At 36.4% G+C, this 11,643-nt stretch overlaps 1 protein-coding gene across 3 annotated transcripts in view; it reads left to right on the forward strand.

The window, feature by feature from the left end:
• The window catches only part of LOC130072945 (rasGAP-activating-like protein 1), a 41,497-nt gene that overhangs the window by 22,867 nt on the left and 6,987 nt on the right, over positions 1–11,643 (forward strand). For 2 of the 3 annotated variants that reach the window (XM_056238280.1, XM_056238279.1), the window contains exons 11-16: positions 3,114–3,267; positions 4,649–4,713; positions 5,155–5,267; positions 7,536–7,728; positions 10,385–10,522; positions 11,388–11,532. In XM_056238280.1, the coding sequence (XP_056094255.1) occupies positions 3,114–3,267; positions 4,649–4,713; positions 5,155–5,267; positions 7,536–7,728; positions 10,385–10,522; positions 11,388–11,532 (808 nt within the window). The remainder of the gene's footprint in view (positions 1–3,113; positions 3,268–4,648; positions 4,714–5,154; positions 5,268–7,535; positions 7,729–10,384; positions 10,523–11,387; positions 11,533–11,643) is intronic. The other variant, XM_056238281.1, reaches the window with a different exon arrangement.

Here is an 11,643-nt window from a genome sequence, read left to right on the forward strand (position 1 = left end):
TAATTACAGAAACATTCATTCATATGACAAAACACTGATTCAAATGACTATAGACATTTGTATGTAATTTAAACTCTGTAGTTTCATGATTTTATAATAATTCAACTTTTATTTTACACACTGAACACTGAATTTTCCAAAATGCTGTACAAAATCTGCACCAGTGTTGTTTTAGCATCATTGAGATATCATTGTAGTTTTTTAATTAATACATTCAATTCGTTTTTATTAATTTTATTTCTTTAATTTTATTTCTTTATATTTTCTGTTTTCAGCTTAATTTTAGTTTGTTTTAGTAATTTAGTTGTGTTTTTGCTATTTTAATAGTTTTTTATAAATAAATAAAATACATTTTTGTTTTAGTTATTTTAGTACATCAAGTTAGACTAAATAAAATGATAAATAAATGTTGCCTTGGAAACTAGAATGAAAAAATAAGTTTTAGGTTTTTTATATATTTTATTTTATTTCAGTTATTAGTTTAACAGGACAAAAAAAAAAAAAAAAAAGGACTTAAACTTAATGTGATCAGCTCTTTGTCCATTTAGTGCCCAAAATCTGTTTAATTCCTCTTCCTGTCATTCCAAATCGAATCCCAGTTCAACATCCTGTGTGGAGCTGCACATTCTCAAAAAGGACCTATTTTGCTTTTTTCCATATTCAACTTTCTTTAGTGTGTGTAATGTTGCTGTTTAAGCATGAAAAAGCTTTTTAAGTCCCTCCAGCGGGAGTTCTTCTCTATATCAGTGTCAGTGTTTCTGAACTCCTGAAACGCCTCCATTGTAGTCTTGAGTTTCTCCCGGGAACGAACACGTCACAATATTCCTCATTATAATAATTCATACGCAGAATAAAGGGGCGGGGCCTGGTTGAGTTAGTTAGTAGTGTGTTAAACTGGCGGTTATGGTAAGGGGCGGGACATTTCACAAACACACTCAAAGCGCTCGACCAATCACAACACACTGCTCCAGCCGACCAATCAGAGCACAGTGTGCTTTTCAGAAGGAGGGGCTTTATAGAGACAGGAACTAAACAGGGGTGTGTTTCCCGTACAACGCTGTAACTACTACAGTACGATGCATCGTTGATTAAATCATCTAGCTAGCCACAATTGTTTCCCAAAAACGTATTGTTGCAAAATTGGTCGTTCAACCACGTTGGTTTATGACGTCACGCAGGTTTTGGGGTAAAAACTACTTTTAATGAATCTGTTTGAGACCGAATTAATGCTAGATGTTTTGCTATAAATTACGAACATGCAGGGCCGGATTAAGAGTTCAGAGGCCCCTGGGCACAATGTCTTGTAGGCCCCCCCTTAGGCCAAATGTATATTTTGTCCAAGGACATTTTAATATGGCATTTACAGTTTTACTGACTTAAAAGGATCTTTGTTGTACTATGCTGGAATAAAGTTCATAAATGGTTGTTCTTTCCCATAGGAATTTGTAAAGCTATGTTGGGTGGACCTCTGTGCCTCTAGGGGGGTTCGGGGGCATGCTCCCCCGCAAGAAAATGTTGTACATTTTAAGGTTAAATGCATCAATCTCGTGCTCTTTGAGAGGTCAAAATTAAGAGCTTCAACCCATGAACTGCTCGTTGAACAAAGAAAAAGCATTGATTTGTACCAGGACAATAAAGAGGGCTCAAACATCTTTTTAGTTATGAGAGTCTCAGTCTACATTACATTATCAATGGTGTTTTAGGATGCCAAACAATTATTATAATAATGTAATAATGATTTATATAATTATTCCTATGACGTAAAATCCATATAGCCTATAAATGTACTATAAATGAAAATGAATATTTCAAAAGTATATTTTAGTCTACATTACACTATAATACAGGAAAATCAAAATATTTTTGTCCTAATTTCTTCACTTGCAAGAAATAAACCCTTGAGCTTTTATTTAGGAGAAAACACCAGATAACCATGCTGATCGCGTGAGCAAAGAGCACACTTTTCTTTAAATCACTCAGCACACACGGATGCCTATTCTTAAAGTCTTGTGCTGTTTTATAAAGGCACAAAGCCACATCATGGTTTCGATTTTAGTTCGTTGGCAAAATATAACGCTAGAGACCTTTATGTTAGGTTATACATTTTACATCTCATATGTGTTAGGAAAAGGGAGAAGAGAGAGTTCGGCAAAAGGCGGATTCGAACTCGGGTCGAGCGCATCAAAAGCTGCTTTCAAGCAGTTCGCGCGCTACGACCTACGCCACTGTAGCTATTCCGTAACGGGCGTCTTTTTGCTAAAAAGACAGGCACTTAGTGCAAATATACGCTCCGTTATCTAAAATATTTTTTTTCTTCCCCTCGCTTGGGCCACAAGTGCGCATGGCGAACTTGCAATGAATACATTTTATCAGACCGGCCCTCGCAGCCTCGAAACACTACCGGCCCACCGGGGAAACTCCCGACTCTCCCGATTGCCACTCCGCCCCTGCTGCCCAGGGCCCCTTAGATGTCGTGGGCCCCTGGGCAAGTGCCCAGTTGCCCTAATGGTTAATCCGGCCCTGCGAACATGGCATTTGAGGAATATTTCTCATTTTTCTCAGTTATTTCGCTTTATTTCCAGATTCAATCATAGACTCGTTCTTAGAGCTCGTTCATGCGCACTCTTAAAAAACGATGCTTTAAATCTCTTGACAAACTAAAAGACGTAAATACATTTGTATGTATTCTAAATAAAAGATACAGATTGAACTGAATGTCGGCTTGCTTATTTTGCTCAAGATCAGGATTTATTGAGTCCACATGTCATGAAAACAAGAAACTGCTTCTAACCACAGGTCGAGAGCGTCGTCCAAACACACAACTCTGCGATGCTGTTTGCGAATGTTTGTTAGAACGATGGTTTCGGGAAACACAGCCTCGCTGAACTGCTGATAACAACAGAACTTGCGACCACTGTTGGCTAACAATGCTTTCGGGAAACACACACCAGAGCGTTACTGACAGACTGGGAAGAGAGGAGCCGCAACAATGGAGAATATGAGGAAATAATGCATGCAAACCTGTTCTAGTAGAGCCTGAAAACAACATCAAAACTATATAAAAGGGCGTATTATAGCCTCATTAAATTCTGTATTTTTCCCAATGCTGTCAGGTGGATGATCCCACACCCTTGACCCTCCTGGAAGAGGTCACGACGGTGGAGAGTCGACAAGAGGTGGCCATGACGCTAGTGAAGATCTATCTGGGTCAAGGCCTGGTCGTGCCATTCCTGGACTACCTCAACACCAGAGAGGTTCACAACACCAGTACGTGTGTGTGTGTTTGATTAGTGGTTTTCCTGTGTGTAGGCGACGTGACGACTTCAGTCCAGCTATATTTACACACAGTTCCCCTCGCTGCCGTGAAGTCATCTCTGAACTTCTCCTCTCTCATTAACGATGTTTTGTGTGATTGTGGAGCGCGTGGGTTTTTCACACTCGGCTGGTGTTTTATGTTGCGTTTGTGCCGCGCCGATGACAAACAAAGGGTCCAAGTTTCCATAGCAACTCCACAGGAAGCAGCTTCAAAAGGAAATGGAACCATCATAAGATGGGAATGTTTGTCAGCGAACGACGATGATGAAAGAGAAAGACAGGAGGAGAGAAAATAGCCAGAACAAAGTTACAGAACAAATCCAATGTCAGGGATCAGCCGTATAAGACGATGATTCTTGACTTGACGTAGCCCTGAGATTTCAATAAATATAACAAATAATAGTTTTAATTGCTCATTTTTAGTGTGAGAACACAGGTAAATAGGGTACAAATGTTGACTAATAGATGTCATCATACTTTCCCCATTTCATTTAATCCCTACTCATTAAAACGGTTGTTCTGTATTACAAGTCTGAATATGCAAATGATCCATTATCAAATTAAATATGCACTAATTTGCATAAATGCACAGAACAGAAGTCTGAACATTTGATAAAGCAAAGTTCAAAATTCTTGGATTTCTCTTAATGTGACTCCATAAATCAGAAAATACTGTCAACAGCCATAAAAAAAAGCATCATATTTTTAGGGAATCTTTTTTTTAATATACAAAACACAGTGTAAAAACCTTCAGAATTTTCAGTATATGAATAAAACTGTAGTTTGGTGTGTGTAAAGCTGCTGAAGTGAAGATTTCTGCCTCAAACTCACCGTCTTTATGGGTTGAGATTGAAATATACAGACTCAAACAGATAAAAGTGCAGTAAAATATCCACTAAAATGTGTATTTTGGATCTTTTCTTTCCACTAGTTTGAAAGAAGACATGTAATGGAAGCAAAAAAGTCCAAAATCTCAGTGCATGAAAAAGTAGCGTCAGTGATCATTAACAACCAGCCAAAACAACTGCACTAAAAATAAGCCAGAACAAATAGAATATGGATAGAAATGCACTGCAGTGTGAGTTGCTTTAAAAGCATCTACACTGTAGCATTGGGAAAACATCACATGTTCTTTACTGTAAAAGTTTAGTTGTACTAAATAAATAACATTTTGATAGATTTAATTTTGTACATTTATATGCGTACTTACTTTGTTGTGTGGATGACAGTCATAGTAGAATATATGTGCATGGACAGCAGCAGACAAAGGCTCTGGAGGAACATAATGGCTGAGAAACATGAACAGAAGTTGTTTTCTGTTTCTCCCCAATAGCAGATCCAAACACACTCTTCCGGTCCAACTCACTGGCCTCTAAAGCTATGGAGCAGTTCATGAAGGTGTGTGCATATCTTCATCTGAAATATACAGGTGAAACTCAAAAAATTTGAATGTGGTGCAAAAGTTCATTTATTTCAGTAATTCAACTTAAAAGGTGAAACTAATATATTATATAGACTCATTATATGCAAAGTGAGATATTTCAAGCCTTTATTTGTTATAATTGTGATGATTATGGCTTACAGATATGAAAACCCCAAATTCAAAATTAGAATATTGTGAAAAGGTTTTCATATCTGTAAGCCATAATCATCAAAATTATAACAAAAAAGGCTTGAAATATCAAATGAGTCTATATAATATATTAGTTTCACCTTTTAAGTTGAATTACTGAAATAAATGAACTTTTGCACCATATTCTAATTTTTCGAGTTTCACCTGTAATCTTGTGTTTATATCAAAATGCGTGAATGTTAGTAAGAGGGTTTGGTGTGTGTCAGGCTGTCGGGATGCTGTATCTACATGAGGTTCTGAAGCCCATTATTAACCGGATCTTTGAGGAAAGGAAATACGTCGAGTTGGATCCCTGCAAGATAGACCTCAACCGCTCCAGGTGCGACTTCATAATATAAAGAAAGTCCGCACACTGAAAATTACTGCTCCAAAGGGTTGAATGAGGATTTTGATATTAAGCCATTGTGTAATTTATAAAAAAAAAAAAAAATTGTGACTTGTAAAATTTGTATTTATTTATGTTTTTTATTTTATTTTATTTATTTTTTTGTGTGTGACTTGTCACGTTACTTGTATTTGTCATAAGATTTTTTTGTGTGTGTGTGTGTGTGCCCAATTAAGGTGATCACCTGTGTCTATTTAAAGTTGACTTCACTCTACATTGATGCCTGATGAAGACCTGAGGGTCGAAACGTTGCCTTTTAATCAGGGCTGTCAAACGATTAATCACGATTAATCGCATCCAAAATAAAAGTTTGTGTTTACATAATATATGTGTGTGTACTGTGTATAATTATTTTGTATATAAATGCACACATGTATATATATTTAAGAAAAATATGTTATTTATATATAAAATGTTTATATTTATATAAAATATACATTATATATAGGCTACATTCAGTCTATATACAGTATATACATGCAAATATTTCTTAAAAACACATGCATGTGTGGGTATTTATGTATTAAAAATAATTATACACAGTACACACACATATATTATGTAAACACAAACTTTTATTTTGGATGCGATTAATCGCGATTAATCGTTTGACAGCCCTACTTTTAATAAATTCTTTTGGAGCAGTCATTTTCAGTGTGCGGACTTCACACTTCTTTATTTGTTTATATCACTTAGTTGTCCTGCACCTGAGCCCAATCTGGGTGTTTGGGATGTGCACACCATTTTTGTATTTTTTTGCGAGTTCATGATATAACATATGCATTACAGAAGTTCATTCTCACAGCATATCTTTAGGTGAAACAGCCGTAATCAAGGGAAAGTAACTGCAGGAGAGAAGTGTTGCCAGGGAACAGCAGTGAACTCTACACACTTTACCTCTTATGGTGGCTTTTAGATCTATGTATAGCGTGATTTCACCACATGTGAAATGTCACCGAGAACAAAAGCGCTTCAGGTTTCAGGCAATATTTAAAATATATTATATACAGAAGTTTGGGGACAGGAAAATGTTGTATTGTTTTTGTAAGAAGTCTTTTCTGCTCACCGAGGCTGTGTTTATTTGATCAAAAATACAGTAAAAACTGTGAAATATTACATTTATTACAATTTAAAATATCTGTTTTCTTTGTGAATATATAGTAAAGTGTAATTTATTCCTGTGATTTTCAGCATCATTACTCCAGTCTTCAGTGTCACATGATCCTTCAGAAATCACTCTAATATGAGGATCTGATGCTCAAGAAACATTTATGATTATTATCAATGTTTAAAAATAGCTAATATTTTTGTTGAAACCGTGATACATTTTATTTCTCAGGATTCTTTGATTAATAGTAATCAGAAATAGAATATTTTGTAAAATTATAAATGTCTTTATTATAACTTTTAATCAATTTAAATGTCTTTGCTGAATTAAATTATGTTGTCTTTTTTATCTTACTGCCCCCAAACTTTTGAACGGTGGTGTATATTCATGCACTTGTATGTGATATTTCAGAGATGAGTAAAACTGAAACCAATGATAACAATGACCTCAATTCAAATAATTGTGCAGTAGTTTCTATAAAGGATTGTGCAGAAAACCAAAGAAATAGTGTAGATTCTGTGTGAAAGTCGCTCTAACTACCAATTTGACGCTTCAAATAGTTCATAAAGAGATCGTAAAATTAATCCATATGAATTGAGCGGTTGAGTCCAAATTTTCAGAAGAGACACGATCACTTTATATGATGAACAGATTGAATTTAGGCTTTCCTTTACATATAAACGTCAAGTAGGGTTTGAGCTTCTCCAGAACCAATGAGGTTTGTTCTCGTGCGTCAAGCTGGTACAAGCATGTTTATATGTGAATAAAAGCCTAAATTAATTTTTTTCATCATATGATCATGTCTCTTTAGAAAATTTGGACTGAATTGCTTGATTCATTTGGATTAGTTTAAGGATCTCTATTAACTTTTTGAAACATCAAAGTCGTAGTTGCGTAGACTGTCAATAGAAGGACAGAAATCTGTCAGATTTAATTTAAAATATATTGCGTTTTGAAAATGAACTTAAGTGTTGCGGGTTTGGAACGACATGAGGGTGAGAACGTTTTTTTCAGTTGTGTGTGAACTAATCTTTTAAGTACAGTAGCTAAGTAGAAATTATTGGTAAAAAACGTATTGCACGCTCTCTTTCCAGACGTATATCATTTAAAGGCTCGGCGTCTGAGGCGGAGGTCAGAGACAGCAGCGTCGGGCTTCTTCAGGCGTATCTGACCAGCATCATGGAGGCCATCGGGAACTCAGTTTCCCAGTGTCCTCCTGTGATGAGGGTCGTGTTCAAACAGCTCCATAAACGGGTAGAGGAACAGTTTCCAGAACCGGAGAATGAGGTGAGGACTTGATGATCATAGACATAGTAAATACATAGACGCCCTATTGGCCGCTTTGGAACGTTCCTGCGTTACGTCAACGGGTCCGCCATTTTGCGGAGGGCAAGACTGCACTGTAATTACAGTTTTTTACAATCATTTTGTTACTATTTTCAGAACCCTGATGTCATTTTTCACAACTCTAGACACAAAACTCACAACCAATGATCAAAATGCACATTTTTCAAAACTCTAACCCTTTTCTCAATTGCTTGGACACAATACACATAAAACTTAGATTATTTGTTCATTCAACAAAAATCACCTGTTCAATATGACACAACTTAACATCACAGTACTACTATTTCAAAAGGCAATTCACACATTACATTTCAAATGAGTGTCTATTCATTTCCTTACAATGATCTAACTATCAATTGATACAACTGCTCAAAATGACAAGTAACTGTTGCAGTACTCTTAATGCATAGACACACAATCTTCCATGTTTACAGTAAATCATGAAAGTTTCAAGATAACGAGATTCATTGTCACCAATTAGCGTGGAGCATGAACCAATTAGACTACAATATCCATGGATGAAGCCTAATATTTAATATTTTTGCTTTGATTCCAATAAACCTGTGTTGTGATGGCACTGTAGTGTTTTGCATCAATATATTACACACTTTGTTCAGTGATTCCACCATGTGTGTATTCTCTCTACGACTGCAGTGCGTTCACAGAGATGTGTTTACTGTACATGTAGACCATAATGAAACCTGGATCACCTATTTTGTTCTACAATATTTAATGATTGTACGAACAATGACACAGTGAAACTATCGGTTGCTTGTGTGTGGGTGATCTATAGTTATGTTTCAATGGTATTTCACAGTAAATTTGTTTTTTGAACCAATGATTGTGCAAGTGCAAGATTTCTTTAAAGATGTGAATGGACAATACAATGTTTTGAACATTAGACAGCCTGTGTTACAAGTGATAACCGTTGTGAGTTTTGTGTCTAGAGTTTTGAAAAATGACATCAAGGTTCTGAAAATAGTAGCAAAGTGATTGTAAAAAACTGTAAATTCAACTAAACGGGTGAGCTGCGTTTTTTCTGGATAAAAACAAAAACTGTTTTTACATTTATCAACCGATTTCAGTGGTTTGTATGTGGTGTACAAAAAGTTCCATCTCTAGTTATTTAAAATCTCGATAGTTAGACTTGTAAAATATTTTTTTTTTAATAAAGAATGGTCAAAGCTCAGGCTTGTCATGTATCTGGCTTTTTATTCTCGGATAAGAATGGTGAAGACCCCCATACTGAGATATAATTTAAGTTTGCTTATTGTGGAAAAAGCATTTTCTGTGATTGACCAGATTTTAGCAATAACAAAGATAACTGATGGATCCTTTATAATAATACGTTATGGTACAACTACAGTGCAATGCAAATAGTAAATATAACATAAAGTGAGAAGTAATAGTAAATAGTTTAGTCAATAAACTAAACAAATAGTACACAGCAAATAAAATAGTAATGATTAGTATAATTATATAATATCATAAGTACAATAATACAATCATAAAAATATTGATAATAGCATATAGTTTATTAATAATACTATAATAATAGCAATAGAATAAGAAATATCAATTACAGAATATAAAACACAAGTTAAATAGTGACTTATATTTAATATTTAACTCTTTTTGTTAAATTTCAGTTTTATTGATCAGTAATAGCCATTATAACAGAAGTAGCTTCAGTCAAACATACAGCAGGATACAACGTTAAAATAGCCTAAATATAAAGTTATGAAACTTCACTTTGCCCTCAGCCAAAACGATTTACCAGGGAACCATTTATAGATTAATGAGACCAAAGATCGCCCGTTAGATATACACAAGACGAATAATATCTCATGTTTAACCACTAGACTACAGACATCCGAGTCAGCGGCAAAACTTCAGAAGCACTGGCCGAGGGACGGCTGTTCCAGGCGGGGTAGACGAGCGCTGAGCGTCAGAAGCACTGGCCGAGGGACGGCTGTTCCAGGCGGGGTAGACGAGCGCTGAGCGTCAGAAGCACTGGCCGAGGGACGGCTGTTCCAGGCGGGGTAGACGAGCGCTGAGCGTCAGAAGCACTGGCCGAGGGACGGCTGTTCCAGGCGGGGTAGACGAGCGCTGAGCGCATCTTACAACTCCGAAAACGTCAGATCAAATTTTTAAATAGACGCTATCTTTATAAACAAACCACATATTTGAGCTTTAAACAACTACATTGTCGACTGAAAAACTATTAAAACTACGTTTCGTGACACAATAACAGTAGTATTTTTAAATTTAACCTCTGAACGTTACTATTACTAATTAAATCATGACCAAATACAACCAAAAACAAACGTTCAGTCTTGCTTGTGAAAGGTAATTCCTCGAAAGCTGTTTTCAATTGTGTGGCGATGTGTACAGCCCCAAGCAGCGCACAAAACACGCATTTTTCTCAATTCCCGGTATGAGAGGTATGGGAAAGTTGCCATCCCCAACATGGCGGCGCCGTTGACGTGCGCTCCAGCGGCCAATAGGGCGTCTATGTATTTATTATGTCTATGTTGATGATGATGATGAGGATGAAGGTGTGGCTGGTGTTGTACTCACTGTTTCTCTCTTGTAGGATGTGAAGTATTTGTCCATCAGTGGCTTTTTCTTCCTGCGTCTGTTCGCTCCTGCGATTCTGACACCCAAACTCTTCCAGCTGAGAGACCATCACGCCGACACACGCACCAGCAGAACGCTCCTGCTGCTCGCTAAGGTTCAACACACACACTTACAGAGTCACATGATAAATTCATCCTTTCATTTTACTTAAAAAAAATCAATTACAATCTTCCACTCATGTGCAGATACAGATGTGTGTCAATTAAATGCATGCATTCATGTTAGAAAAATCATCATTTTTATTATATAATGGAAAAATCATCATTTTTATTATATACTATTTTGTTTATTTTATATCATTTAATTTCAGTCACTCAATTTTGCATGCTGGAAATTTCATAATTTTAAATTTGCATGTTGAAAAAAATATTGTTTATTTTACATTTATTATATATCATTTTCAATTCAGTCACTTATTTATGCATGCATTGATGTTTGAAAATTATCATTTTTATTATCTGTATATACTATAGTTTTTTTACATTGATTTTTACATAATTTTCATTTAATCACATTTTCATGCATGGTATCTAACAATGCATTTGCTTGAAACGTAAAATATGAAAATATAAAAATATAAAAATTTTTATAAAATATAAAATCTCTCTCTCCCTCTCTCTCTCTCTCTCTCTCTCTCTCTCTCTCTCTCTCTCTCTCTCTCTCTCTCTCTCTCTCCCTCTCTCTCTCTCCCTCTCTCTCTCTCTCTCTCCCTCTCTCCCTCTCTCTCTCTCTCTCTCCCTCTCTCTCTCCCTCTCGCTCTCTCGCTCTCTCTCTCTCTCTCTCTCTCTCTCTCTCTCTCTCTCTCCCCCTCGCCCTCTCTCTCTCTCTCTCCCTCTCGCTCTCTCTCTCTCTCTCTCTCTCTCTCTCTCTCTCTCTCTCTCTCTCTCTCTCTCTCTCTCTCCCTCGCCCTCTCTCTCTCTCTCTCTCTCTCTCTCTCTCCCTCTCTCTCTCTCTTTCAGGCTCTTCAGAGCGTTGGGAATCTGGGGCTCCAGTTGGGTCATGGGAAGGAGCAGTGGATGACCCCTCTGCATCCCATCATCCTTTGCAGTGTGGCGTCCGTCAAAGATTTTCTGGACAAGCTTATAGACATCGATCACGACAACGGTGAGTCAACATGACGACAGAGCAATGTATCTCAGGCAATTATTTATAGAGTATTTACTAAAAATACTTTTCATAATTCCGTAATAAACTCTGTCTGAAATATGTATAATA

This window comes from Rhinichthys klamathensis, unplaced genomic scaffold (assembly GCF_029890125.1).
Source record: "Rhinichthys klamathensis goyatoka isolate OS25496 unplaced genomic scaffold, OSU_Roscu_1.1 h1tg000514l_1, whole genome shotgun sequence".
Classification (NCBI taxonomy): Eukaryota; Metazoa; Chordata; class Actinopteri; order Cypriniformes; family Leuciscidae; genus Rhinichthys; species Rhinichthys klamathensis.